The sequence below is a fragment of the Sorex fumeus genome, unplaced genomic scaffold (genome assembly GCF_029834395.1).
Source record: "Sorex fumeus unplaced genomic scaffold, SorFum_2.1 ptg000035l, whole genome shotgun sequence".
Classification (NCBI taxonomy): domain Eukaryota; kingdom Metazoa; phylum Chordata; class Mammalia; order Eulipotyphla; family Soricidae; genus Sorex; species Sorex fumeus.
In genome coordinates this window covers 10,060,063-10,075,447 of record NW_026606092.1, presented here as the reverse complement: position 1 = coordinate 10,075,447, position 15,385 = coordinate 10,060,063, and the positions used below count along the sequence as shown (strand labels likewise).

General features: G+C 33.6%; 1 protein-coding gene across 1 annotated transcript in view; it reads left to right on the top strand.

Moving 5' to 3' along the window:
• The window catches only part of GALNT13 (polypeptide N-acetylgalactosaminyltransferase 13), a 687,813-nt gene that overhangs the window by 398,157 nt on the left and 274,271 nt on the right, over nucleotides 1-15,385 (top strand). Inside the window, 1 exon segment of the mRNA XM_056117614.1 lies at nucleotides 7,189-7,306. Within this exon segment, the coding sequence (XP_055973589.1) occupies nucleotides 7,189-7,306 (118 nt within the window).

Sequence of the window (15,385 nt, the reverse complement as noted above, 5' to 3'; positions counted from 1 at the left end):
TGACTCCATAATTCCTTGTTGTACCATACTCAATGTCTTTCTAAAGTAAAACTGCAAAGTATTAGACTTTTTTTTCTAATCTTGCTATTATAATAAATATAACACGTATGTAAGTTTTTATTCCTGACACATTTTGCTACTTTGGTATTCGTTTGTATTAACATATGACAGACATATACATTTATTTTTCTCTTACTAATTGCTAAAAGTTTATAGATAAGATCAAATGACACAATACCATCTTAAGATCAAATGGCACCATGTTATCTGATAAAACCATATAACTCCCTAACATCTCAAATTACCATTGTTCTGCATTTATTATCAATGCCTCATAGAATGTTCATGTATATTTGTTCCCTTCTACTACAAATGTAATTTCATAGAAGAAACAATGAAGCTGATTTGGGAGGATCTATGTTTTATTTCAAGGCTTTGTAATTAGGATATTACCCAATCTTATCAATTATAAAGTGGAAAATTATATCCCACTCTTGATTAACGCATGAATTACTCTAAAATGTTAAATGAGAAATGAATTTAAAAGGAGTTATTTTAAATTACTCTTTGACTATGTAAGTAACATATAGTCATTGTGAAACAATGTGCAAGTGCCTAAGATTATAAAGAAACAGGACACCAATGAACCACCTTTTAACCATTTGAAATATTTCTTTACAGATGCATTTTTCTTTACTTAAATATTGAAAGCCAAGTATTTTCTATTCCATTCAAAGTTTTAAAAATAAAAATTGTCAGTGAAACTGATCACTGTATCACTGTATTCCCATTGTTCATCGATTTGCTTGAGCGGGTACCAGTAATGTCTCCATTCGTTCCAGCCCTGAGATTTTAGCAGCCTCTCCTTACTCGTGCTTCCCAACAGTTCGAATGAGTAACGAGTATTGTTACTGTTTTTGGCATATCAAAAACACCACAGGGAGTTTGCCAGGTTTTGCCATGCGGGCGGGATACTCTCAGTAGCATGCTGGGCTCTCTGAGAGGGACAGAGAATGTATATAAGAGAATACAAGCAAGTAAATAAAACATGTTTCAATATTTCCTTTGTCTATTTTTATAATCTAATATCATTTAATAACTTCTTAGTTTTTATTTGGGAGGAAGAGAAATAATTCCTTAACAAGAATTAAGGTGCATTTTTGCATGTAAGTGATTCCTGGTTCATCCCCAGCACCAAACTGTCCGCTAAGTATTGCTGAGTGCACCTCTGGTGACCCCTGAACAACTATTGGTGTGGCCCTGCCCTAACATGGGTGTTCTGCATGATCCCCAAAACCCGGCTATAATAGACTGCATCCAAGATCTTTTGCATTTAAATACAGATTTAGTAAGCCAAAAATCTTGGGAAATGACCCTGGACCACTTTGAAATAAAGAGCTGAACTTTGCAATGTTCACTTCTTCAACATCGTTGCCTACCCATGTTTAAATTTACTGCATATTAATTATGTGAGTGTCTGTCAGTTTACAATCTTTGGAAAGAATTGAGTATTTGTATGACCTTCCTTCCTAGTGCTCTAGAGAATAATTTCCAAGGCTTTTATAAAGCCTGCTGGGATCGAAGAAAATTGGAGGTAAGATAGAATATATGTACTGTAGCACTGCCCTGTCCTCCTGTTGTTCATCGATTTGCTCAAGTGGGCACCAGTAACATCTGACAACAAATTGTGAGACTTGTTGTTATTGTGTTTGGCATATCGAATATACCACGGGTACCTTGCCAGGCTTTGCCGTGTGGGTGAGATACTCTCGGTAGCTTGCCAGGCTCTCCAAGAGGGGCAGAGGAATCAAACCTTGGGTAGGCTGCCTGTAAGGCAAATGCCCTACCTGCTGTGCTATTGCTCCAGCCCAAGATAGAAAGTATGATGCTTTAATATCACATTTATGCACTGAACTAACTTACTGACTTAATAAATTTTTTTCAAGTGTCTGATTCCAGCTGACACCCCCATAGTGGTTTTTGATTCTTCTTAAACAGGAAATGAAGGTGAAAGGAAAGTTGAAATTTACACAGAGATACCTACCTCAGAGGTATACAGGCTTATGTTGAGTGATATATAGCACACACGAGTGCTCAGGTGGTATTTCTGCCTCAGTGCTTAGGGGCTACTCGACAGCATTATGCAGTATGGAAGACCAAGCTTGGGGCTCACTGGGCCAGAGAGCGACAGTGGCGTAGGTGGTTGTCCTGCGTGTAGCTGACTCATGTTCAATACTCTTGACCCTGTATTATTCCCCAAGCTCAACCAGGAGTGATCCCTTTGCCCAGAAACAAGAGTAAACCCTGAGCATAGCTGGGTGTGGCCCCAAAACAACAACAAAAATGCGGATTCCCCCTGCGGCAGATATGTTTCAGCCCATTGGGCCACATGCCTAAAAGGCTAACTTTGTAAGTTTTGCAAAGTTATGACTATTATGGAAAATAGATAAAATAAAATCAAAGGTAACAAATCAAAAGTAACAAATATCAAGAGTAAAGGATTACGTTTAATAACTTTGAAATAAATTTGAGAACAGCTAAAAAATACAGGAAAGCATGGTGTATAAATTTGAGCTTAAAACTCAGTAAAGGTATATTCCAAGTTAACTGTTTCAACTACTTAAGTAAGTTTAGTTCTGACTTGTTATGTATGGGAGAAGTGAGAGATATTAATAGAATTTCTTAAAAAGTCACTAAGTGCTTTGGGGTATTTGAATAGCAATTAAAATTTAAACATATAATTCAATTAGCCTGACCAAATTTGTAGGGATTTTAAAACTCTAAAATAATTAAAATATTTAAATTTTTATTCTAAAATCAAAACTCACTTCTTGGGGAAAATAAAACTTTTCTTCTCCTTTGGAGGGGCTGGGGCACACCTGGTGATGCAAAGGTTTTACTTAGGAAGGACTTCTGGTGGACTCGGGGAACTGTTTGGGATGCAGGGGATAGAAACCAGGTTGGAAAGGCCAGCGCCCTATCTCTCTAGCCCCCTGTTAAATTTTTCCTTTTAAAATTAAAACTGAAAATGTATAGCAGTTGTTATGAACTGATACTGCTCTATGAATATTACATTCAGCAACGCATAGTAGGATTCATTGATAATGACATTGAGACATTGAGTTTAAGTGACTTGCTAAAGATCACTGTGGGCTTGAGATTTTAGTTTTGTCAGTTGAAGTAAAATCATATTCTTAAAGACTAAACTTGACTATACCTAGTGTATCTTTATTCTCTACCTGATTTTTACATACATGGCATGTATCTCATATGAAATATAGGTTGCATTGTCTTTATGACAAAACAGGGATTCTCTTAGAATTTCTCAATAATCTAATGGATTCATAATTGTCTTTATTAACTTTTCAATTTCTGCTGAAAAAAATCATTGTTTGCCCAAATCAGATATTTATTTTTGGAGTTCTTTGTAATATGATGCATCTTTGTTTTTTAAATTTTATCAAACACAGGCTGGAGCGATAGCACAGCGGTAGGGCGTTTGCCTTACATGCAGCCAACATGGCCAACCGGAGTTCGATTCCTCCGCCCCTCTCGGAGAGCCTGGCAAGCTACCGAGAGTATCTCGCCCCCACGGCAGAGCCTGGCAAGCTCCCCGTGACGTATTCGATATGCCAAACACAGTAACAACAAAAAGTCTCCAATGGAGATGTTACTGGGCCCGCTAGAGCAAATCGATGATCAACGGGAGGGCCTTTACTTTTACTTACTTTATCAAACACAATTACCAAATTCCTCCTTTCTCCCAACAGACTGAATTCTGTGTCTTGACATTGTATAAATGAAACCTTCAAAAACAAATAATATCATCCATCTAATTTAACTTTAATCAAGTTTTTTTTTCATTTTCTAAGCATTGTAAACACTTAAGATCCATACATAAGCATATGTAAATAGTTCATTAGGGGTGTACAGAGCACTTAACTCAGAACTCAGAACATGTTCCTTAACAGTGGCCTTACCTCACACACACACACACACACACACACACACACACACACACACACACACACTTGTAACAGTAGGAAGGGGAGATACAGTGATACTTCTGGCTCTGTGCATAGGGATCACTCCTGGTGATACTCGGAGAACAGTATGTAGTGTTATGGATCAAATTCAGGTGAGCTTTATGAAAGTCAATAGCCTTACCTGCTATCATTCCATCCCTAGGTATTAGAGCACCATCTTCTGAATATCTGGGAGAAATCCCTGACATTGCAAATACAAAACAAAAATAATCTTTCTAGGATCATCTCTTTCAGAAAACACTTTCTAGTTTTTCTTTGTCTAAGGGCCACACCCAACTGTATTCAGGACTTACTCCTGGTTCTGCATTTAAGGATCACTCCTGGTAGTCTTGAGGAACCATATGGAGTTTCTGGGATTGAACCTGGGTCAGTTTAATGCAAGGCAACTGCCCTACCACCAATAGGCTTAGTAGTCAATTTTTTTTTATTTCAATTTTTATTTTTTAAAATTGAGTTACTGTAAGATACACAGTAACAAAGGTGTTCATGATCAGGCTTCAGTCATACAATAATTCAAAACCCATCTCTCTGCCAGCATCCATTTCCCTCCCCCAACCTGCCTCTATGGCTCTATAGGAGGCACTTTTATTATTATTATTATTATTATTAGTGAAACACCATGAGGTACAGTTGTAGATTTACAAATTTTTGTGCTTGGATTTCGGTCATACCATAATCAAATACCCATCCCTCCACCAGTGCCCATTTTCCACCACCATGGATAATATCCCTCCCCTCCACCCCCCCATCCCCCCCTGCCACTGTGTCAGGGCATTCCCTTTTGTTCTCTCTCTCCTTTTGGGTGTTGTGATCAGCAAAAGAGACATTGAGTGGCAAACATGTTCAGTCCAGTCTACTTTCAACCTGCATCTCCCCTCCTGGGAGAATCCTCCAAACACCCTCCATTTGGTGTTCCCTTTTCTATCTGAACTGTCCTTTATAGGAGGCACTTTTCTTCTCTCCCTCTGTTAAATAAAACCAAAGTATTTTCTCAAAAAATATTGACTACTCTCTTCTCCCAGAGTATTCAATATTTTTTTAAAAAAAATGTTGCTTTTATTTATCACTTTTCAGGTACAAATGATATATATGCAAATTATTCTTATAATAATTTAAGCCGTTTATATCATACATTTCAATGTATTTGTAGAGATAATAGTCAATTGCAATATGGACTTCAATATGTATTAAATATATATTAAATATATGTTAAAAGCATTATTACTTTATTAGTAAATAGGTAAGTGGTTATCACTTTGAACTGATTATTAAAAATGCATCACTTAACATTCTTAACCACTTGCTTGATTTGTGATAGGATAATTGCAGCAATTTTTGTTCCTCATTTTATTTAATAGCCGATCTAACACTGTAATACCTTATAGAGTTATTGCAACAGAGTAACAAAAGCTCAATCAGGAAAGGGTTGTGGCCATTCCATAATTACCATCTGTTTTGCTTTGTTAGTACTTCTCATTATAACTGAGAAGGTCAATGATACTGTACATGACAGGAGCCCAGCAAGGGTAGAAGTAATAAAACAGCTTGGAGACCAAGTGAGGCTCTGTACTCCAAGTGATGGACAGTTAATTACCTGAGTTTTAAACAGTGAGAGCACAGGGAGAAATTGAGAACTTTGCAATATGGTACTTATCCAAGTACATATTACTTGGTGGTTTTTCAGTGAACTGTACTTTTCAATTAGAAGACATGAGTATGCCCTGTGGCAGAAGAGCATGTAATTTTGAGAAAAGCAGAACATTTTTACAATCTAGGGCACTTAGGCATTCCAAATTTCAGTTCTTAGTGCAGACTTTCCCATCTTTAGCATCACTTTAGAATCATCTGGGAATTTTATCCAATACCAAATATCAGGGCCTCACCGGTCCATATTAAATTCTAATCTGTAGAGAATAGTACCGAAGCATGAAAAAGGACTTTTACAGGGATGAAGATGTATTGATGTGCTTCACAGATTGAAAATAATTATTCTAAAACTAACATCCAAAAATAACTACTGTTGGTATGGATAAAACTACTACTGGACTACAAGAATTTTCTTTTTCATGGTGATTGTTTGTTTGTTTGTTTGATTTTCTTTGGGGCCACATTTGTCTTTGCTCAAGGTTTCTGGTTCTGTGCTTAGGGATCACTATTGGAACTGTTCAAGGGACCATATGGGATGCTGAGACCAAACCCAGGTCAGCCGCATGCAGGACAAGTGACTTACCCCGCTGTGTTATCACCACAGCACCTTTTTTTCCAGTTTTAATCTATATCCCATATGTGGAAAGATAGCAATTTACACATTGATCTTTTGATCTTTTTGTATTTACACATGGATTCTTTGATCTTTTCATTTTTAATTAATAATTATTTTGAAGCTTACATCTGATTTAGTCTATAGGGATAATTTTAAATGTGTGAAAAGGGCATTTATTCCAAGAAGAATCTGCACAGATATCTTTGAAATCTTTGAAGAACACATGGACTTGTTTACCCATATGGTTATATGGGTCACCTCATAATTTTTATTCGGCAAAGAAGAGAATAAACAATTAAATACAGAGTTCTGATGTGAAAATATTTATGTAACTTTCATAAAATGCATATAGTGGATAAGCATTTTATACTATTTAATGGTTTCATATTTAGAATCTGGATCTTTTAATAGATAAATTATGTCTACATATTTCTAGAATTCAAATTAAGATGTATGTAATTAGATAATAAACTATAATCACTTGTATTTTAAGGATGTAATGTACTGATTGGTAATGACCAATTCTTTTTTCAGGGCAGTGACTAGAGCACTAATATCTTTTCACTGTGTCTTTAAGAAGGAAGGTGGAAGTCCCTGTGTTCTGTGGCCAGTCTATTTGTCTGTCTAATAGTTTTGTCTATTTGTCGAATCACCTGTACGAAAAATATAGGTCAATATAAGCTTAATGTTATAGAAAATGTAAAATGAAAATGCTATTTATTAACTTGAAAATCTTGACTTTTGTGGTTTCCAGTAGAGATTTTCTGAGTATTGTTTCTTTTTTTTAATTTTAAATGTCTCAAAAATATTTGCTGCATTTTTATTAAACTCCATACATTGTTTTCAAGATATTCTTTTGTTTTTGTGTTTTTCAACTAGGACCCCTACTATGGCTGGTGGCCTATTTTCTATTGACAGAAACTACTTTGAAGAGATAGGAACATACGATGCAGGAATGGATATCTGGGGTGGAGAGAATCTTGAAATGTCTTTTAGGGTAATTCCATTTTACTATATTTTTTTGATGCCAAACATATTATGTTGTAGAATGCAGAGATAGACCCCATAATATATTGTCAAACATATTTGTGAAGATAACAAATTGCTGATTAGTTTAATATGTATTTAGAAGCTTTTCTAGAGTCCTTTTGCATGCAATACTTAATGCTTAATGGGAAATTATTGTTTTTCTTAAAGTTTACAAAATAATTTCTTTTAGTATAAAATATTAGAAATTTCAGTCTTTTAATAAAGAAAGTTGTATTTTTAGTAAAGATTATCTTATAAAGATCCTTTTTCTTTTGAATAAAACTTGGAAGTATTTGTATTATAAGAATTTGCAAGCGTTGCCTGAGGGTATTTTCAAATAACTCTAAGAATAACCTGTTATTCAAAGGAATTCTAAATAATTCTTTAAGTAACATGGATTTCTACAAAATAGACATTATTATTTGATAAATCTGTTTGAATACATAAGTTCACTTTTTTGGCATTCAAAGTAAATGAAAATTAAGAACTCTTCAAAATATGATGCTAAAAAGCATATGAATTTTTAATATTTTGCATATATATAAATATGCTTATTTCTAAGAAATAAATTCTGGGGCTGGATAGATAGTACAAGGGTCAAGAAGCTTGCCTTGAATGAAGCTGACCTTGTTTTAATCACTGAGGCTTGCATATGGGGCTCTGAGCACTTTAGAACTTAATCCTGAGGACAGAGCTGGGGTAATCCCTAAGCACTACTACGTGTCATCCAAAACTCCTCATCCCACAAAAAAAGAAATAAAGAATAGTAGCATACAATTTTTCCTAATATCACAGATAATAATGTTTATTTAATGAATTGCATGCTTTCTTCCTAAAATGAAACTTAAACAAAATTCGCTTTTTTTTAAGATTGAACTTAAAATAACCAAAATTCAATATTTTTCAAAAATTATTTTCTGATAAACTTACTTGTCCTTGAATATTTTGTCACCATGTTCAAGAATGATGTGTCTCAACTTTTCATTTAGAAAGTAAAGTTTGTTTTTCACTAAATGGTATATAAATATTTTTGATGTCACTCATGTACAATAATAGAGAAGTAATTAAGGGAAAAGATAAAACCTAATGAAAATAAACTAATAGATCAAACAATGGAGCTTAGGTGATTAGACTAGGAGGAAGGAAATGAGAAGCTCCATAGGTTGATGTTACAGAAATATTGGTGGATAAATTAGTAGTGGTTATGGTATGATTTATACGATCTGAAGAGAGCCCGGCAAGCTACCGAGAGTATTCGATATGCCAGACACAGTAACAACAAAGTCTCCAATGGAGACGTTACTGGGCCCGCTCGAGCAAATCGACGATCAACGGGAGGGCCTTTACCTTTACCTATGGTATGATAACATATTTTTAAAGAAGTGTGAAACATGCCATTAAAGCATATAGTTGTGTAAACTATAATTACTAAAATAAAATTAATTTCTTAAAAAAGAAAATTTGAGAATTTGAGAATGAGAGCTAATTTGAATGTATATTATGTAGCATTTGGAGGATTTGGGATAATGTGAATTATTTGAACAATTACTAGAATGTTCTTGTTCAGTTTTTGCCTGTAAACATTCTAATTGCCAGATGTCTGAAATTATTTGTTAATGAATTTTAACTTTCCTCATATTTGCTTATATACTTCTAGTTTGTAATTTGTACCATAAGACTCAGTTTAATACTCTAGAATGCCCTTTTGTCATTTGACATCTAGATTCAAACTTTGTGCAAACTGGGGACAGGTGAACCCACAAATAATTACTTGTTTAACTTCCAAATGAATAAAATAAGAGATTACAGCTTAAACAAAAAGGAAAAAATGGGGATTGAGGACAATATATCTAAAAAAATATAATTTTTCTTACCCTTAGATATAATGTGAGCATATTTATATATACAATAATCGATATTAATTTAATGTTGCTCTGAGGTCAATTTTTTTTATTAACATAGAAATATTGTCATTAGCTGTGATCCTTTTGCAAGCATTTCCCTTCTTTTCTGAGATTCCAATTCACTTCACTCTCCACCCATTAAAATTTATTTTCTGCCAATAGCCTGCCCTTACTTTTGTCATATTGCTCTCAGATTTCACTGGTACTCTTCAGCTGACTAATTGCGAGCATGCTGGGAAACCAGAGATGTAGCCCTCTGATGGAGCACATGCTCACAAATGTGAAATGCTGGCTGATACCTGATACCACACACAAAAATAAAATAAAAAAAAAAAACCATAACAGAATAATTTATGGCGAAGTAATAGAAAATGGCCTGAAAATAAAAATAGAGATAAAAATGTTTGAAAGATTAGAAAATTTGGTGGTTGGTGTTTGAGATCATTAAGAATATTTTGCTTCTGAAATATATAAGTAATTGCATCATCATTACTGTCACTGTCACTGTCCTCCCATTGTTCATTGATTTGCTGGAACGGGCCCAGTAACGTCTCCATTGTGATACTTGTTACAAGGTTTGGCATATCGAATACGTCAAGGGTAGCTTGCCAGGCTTTGCCATTAGGGCAAGATACTCTCGGTAGCTTGCAGGGATCTATCTCCAAGAGGGGTGGAGGAATCAAACTTGGGTCGGACCAGTCAGCTGCATGCAAGGCAAACATCCTACCCGCTGTGCTATCACTCCAGCCCATGAAATATTATAACATGAATTTTTCAAAAACATGTCAGTCTTTTTGGTTTCAATATTTTTCAATAGAAACAATATATTTTGCTTCTATTTAATTATTTCATACATCTTACTCTGTTTCCATAATATGAATATAAACATTTTCTTACCCATGTCCTACTTGAGGAAGATAAGCATGAAAAAATATACTAGAACAGAAATTAGCAATTAGTATTCATATCTCAGATTAAGTTGTAAAGACTTTAGATTAATATCCTACTTACACATGAACATATATTTAGTATGTAATGTAGGTGTGGTTTGACTTCCAAATACTGAGGCTACAAAATTGAAGGATATATCATATTTTTATTCTCAAAATACCACAATCCTGTGAGAGATTAACATAGGTACTATTGACCTTGTAAATTGTAGAAAAGGTCCTCAATCTAAAAAATTCCTTGTATGAAAAAGACCTACATTATATGTATTGTTTTAAAGAGAACATTCTTATTCCCCTATGATTAGGATAAGATAAAAATATTCTCTTTTCCTACTTATAATTGATATTATCATGGAATTTTTAGTCAGTGTAATACCTTAGGAACAATTAATAGAAAGACATCCATATTGTAAAGAAGAACATAAGACTGTCGTTACAGATTAAAATAATGTCTATGACATTTATTTGAATTAATGTAAAATGATACTAAAACAAGTATTCTTGCCATGTTTGCATGATATAGGAATAGTACTCAAAAGATCAATAAATATTTGTAAAAGTACACAATAATATTCAAAAATTAACTTTATTTCTACTGCAGTAATTAATGCCTGAACATTTTACTTTGAGCAATTAAAAGTCATTAAAGTTTAATGCATTCCTAAAAACCCAAATAAATGTACATACATTTTTATGTTTTATGATGCAATGTGATATTGTTAAGGTGTCAGTTATGCCCATATCAGTATAAATTCTGTGCAACATTAATCGATACCTTAGCAGGTCTTTTTAAAGTAGAAATTGCTGTTGGTTCTAATGTTAACTGAAAAAGATAAAGGTGGAGAACAACCAAAAATTTTTTTGAGAAAGGAAAAGTTTAGAGAACTAATGCTTACGTATTCGAATTAGTTTGTAGAGCTGGAGAGATAACCCAACAGGCTCAACGGATGCTTTTGCAGCAGGAGGTTCCGGTTAATTCTCAGCATCACAGGGTTCTTTAAGCACTCCTGGGAGTGACTACTGAAGTACAGAACTAGGATTATCCCCTGAGTGCTCCCAAAATAGAAAAATAATTACAGATGTATAATAGTCAAAACTGGGTGGTGTTGGCAGAACAATGGACAGTAGAACAAAGTAATAGAAAAATGGTGGTATTTTAAATAAATAAGCCTGGAAAAAATTGAATTGGGCATTTGCTTGGAGCAAAATATTTTAGATTATGTAAAAACTATTTCAAAGTATAAAACCTAACATTGAAAAATCAAACATCAGAGAAAAGGTTCATGTCCAATAATTAGGCAAAAGACAAAAGCTTGAAGTGATGAATTATACTTCATAAAATTATGAAGTGATCAGAAAAGCAAATCACCTCCATGAGGAAGCTGTTAGCAAATGATAAATTTTATAATCATCTTGTATCCAAACAACAGCAATGTCAAAACCTTTGGTAACAAGAAAATAACCAGTAAAAGCAAAGCGCTCAAATGTTTTAGCAGATGAACAGGCATTTCACTAAGGAATACAGTGAATAAACATATGAGAAAGCATTAACATTATTAGTTTTTTTAAGTTAAAGCAGAATCATAATGAGATAACTATATGTGTTATATGACCTAAATGAAAAGGAACATGTTGATAAATATGAAGATAAAATGTACAATAACTCTAGAAAACAGTTTTATTACATCTCAAATAATACCTAGTTATTTAGCTTAGGGAAAAAGAAAGCATAGCATTGTACAAAAGTTATAATTTAATGATATTTATTTATGATAACCAGAAGCAAGGTGAATAGCTATCACAAAGAGGGTAAATGATCTGTGGTTTGTGCATATAGATTGCTACTTTAGAAATATTGATATTTGTTTCTGGTACCATATGCAGTGCCAGGGATAGAAACAGGGTTAGCAGAATGCAAGACAAATGCCTTAGACCCTGATCTATTGCTCAGGTCCCTAGAATAATGAATGTATATTGGCATTCCCTATATTATTGTGAATATTGAAATTACACTGTATGAAATAGCAAGGACAAAAGATTATACAGTGTAGAAAATGTTAATAAATAAAATGCAATCTATAAGTAGACAAAGATAAATTATCTTTGGACAGTTAGGGTGAGAGAAGAGAGTTAGAGGAAGGATAATCAAGGGTCATATAAAAGGTTTGCTGGTTAACAGATTTAGATACCCATTGCCTTGATTGTAGTGATGAAAGCTTACGGTGTCAAATATTCTAAAACTTACCCAGTGATAGAATTAAAACATTGACAATAAAGTGTATGTAATTGATATTTGAACAATATTTAAGATATTTGAAAATACACACACCACAGACATCTTCCAAAGTTAAAAAAATAATATTTGATGATATCTAGTAAACTATTGACCTTTTAGACCTGGTCTAAAGGTTCTGTTATCTAACTGGACAGGTAAAGGACTTAGTATAACAAAAATAAAAAATGTGTTTTGACAGAGAAAACTTTAGATAACTAATAGCATATGACTGTAAAGTAGTTTATAGATCTGGAGAGATATGGTATTAATTAGACCAACTACTGATATTATGCAATTATTGATATAATTCTCTTTTTCAATCAGGAATAGAATTTGACTTTTGTCAAGTATTTTTCTTTCAAGTATTTAAACAACGCTTTGATTTTCTTGTTTAGTTAGCACCATGATGAACTACATTAAATTGTTGTTATTGTTGTTTCTGGGCCATACCCAGCAGTGATAGGGACTTATTCCTGGTGCTATGCTTAGGGATCTCCCCTGGTGGGGTTGGGGGACTGTATAGGATACTGGGCTAGAACTCGGGTAGCATGTGTGCTAGTGGAAAAAAAAAACCCTATATGATCACTTGAGTCCCATTAAACTAATTCTTGCATGCTTAACCAACAGTTTAACTCTGAAGATAACTGTGTGAATTAAATTAAATAACAAAACTTTTGTTTGTTTACTTTCATATTTTGGTCCACATCTGGTAGTTCTCAGGGTTCTATGTTCAGAGATTACTACAGATGGGATGAGCGGACTCTTTTAAAAAATAAACTGTACCACACTGTGGAAATATCAACCTTAAAAACAGAAAATTTGTCAATGTAAATATTTTAATTAACAAGATTATAATACCCCTATTTTTTGCCTGCCAAGTCACAATCAAAGTAGCAGTATGTTTATTCAAAGACCATAACAATATAAATTTTTTAGAATGTTAAATTCATTCAGTGTCAAAATGCACAAACAATGGGAAAGTAAATGGGAGAATAGTACTACATATAAGGTAATGAAGTCATAGACTGTTGGAAGATTGCACAATCCACACTTTAGAAAGTAAAGAGCTTTTTCAAAGATTGGAGATATAATACAGGACTTAAGAGGCGTACCTTGCATATAACGCAAACCAGTTCTGTTCCTAGCATTGGTCTCTCAAGAACTGCCAGAAGTGATCTCTGAGCACAGAAACAGGAGTAAGCTGGAAGCACCACCACAAGGTACGGTCCAACAAAATTCCTACCCCACCTCACCCTCAAAAGAAAAATTAAATAAAAGCTTTTATTGAGAATATGAGCATAGTGTCCTTGCCAACTATAGAAATAAGACAATAATAGAAATATTTAACTTAATTTAATGAAATCTAACTTTATTTGTTAACTACAGTCTTGGTAGTCAGTTTTTATAGGATATTTACCCTAAAGTATAATAAAGGACTATCTTCATGATAAAACAGATATTTCAATCATGGGAAATATAGAATCATATTTAGTTAAAATGTGTATAGAGAACTATATTTTTTCAAAATCAAAATGCTAATAGTTATTTTGAATGTTCACTACAATAAATATCCAGTTGTATGTGCTCCCATATAAAAAGTAATGAAGAGCAGTATTGGCACTTTGGTGGTGGAAATAATTTGGTAACATCGTATCACTAAGGCATATGAGTGTTTGAACTCTTGGAAACAATCATTTCATTAAAAATAGAACATCTATAAAACCATGTAAATAAAATTCAAATGAGCAACAGGTAAATCTTATATTAATAAATCTGCAGAGCTTTAGCAGACTAAAAGAAATTGTTTTTGTTCTTAAATTATAGCTTAAGATTTTATAATTTTGATTACTATTTCTCTTCATTAAACTTTCTGGCACAAAACTAAAATACAGCAATAGATTTATACTGAATTGTCTATGATGTGAATCACAACTTACACTACATAGAGACTAAAATGTTTAGTACTATAAGGCATTGTAAGAAAAGTAGGTACTCTACCATTTAATGTTAAAAATTTTATTTGTCAGTGCAATCACAATTTATACCTCCTTGAAATAATATTACTTATTATCTTTTGATTATTTCAAAATATCTTATCACATTAGTGTTTCTACAAAAAGTATAATATATGCATCAACCTACAAATATATTCAATTTAATCCTTAGACTGCTCTGTCTGTTCTCAATTTTGTCAATCTATATGTCTACCTGTCATCTATCTAGATTTGTGTGTATGTAAGTGTATTTGAGTATTACTGATCAAATAATCATGAAGACCCATTTGTACATTTCTAGTTGCAATTATTATAAAATATATAGTAGGGCAATTAATATATAACTTTAAAACTTTACAACACAAATCGTATTTAGTGCAAATGAGTGCCTAGTGATAATTATCAGATATCTAAAGGATTGGGCTGCTGGTAGAGAATTCTAGGAGGATAGAAATTAAATATATAAAATAGAAATAAAATTATCACTGTAACAGTCCTCCTGTTATTCATCAATTTGCTCGAGCGGGCCCAGTAACGTCTCCATCGTGAGACTTGTTGTTACTGTGTTTGGCAAATCGAATATATCACGGGTAGCTTGCCAGGCTTTGCCATGAGAGCGAAATACTCTTGGTAGCTTGCCGGGCTCTCCAAGAGGGGCGGAGGAACCGAACCGGATTGGCCGGGTCGGCTGCACACAAGGCAAAGGCCCTACCACTGTGCTATCACTCCAGCCCCCAGAAATGGAATTACAAAGGTAAAATGATATTGTGTAAATTTTGCTGTTAAATTTCCATAAAGGCAGATCTGAATGAATTTTACAGGTGTTTTTAGGATATACATATTGAAATCAATTTTATTGAAAGATCACGGAAGTTTGTATTGTGTTATTGAATTAAGTCACTTAAGGCAATAAAGTATACAGAG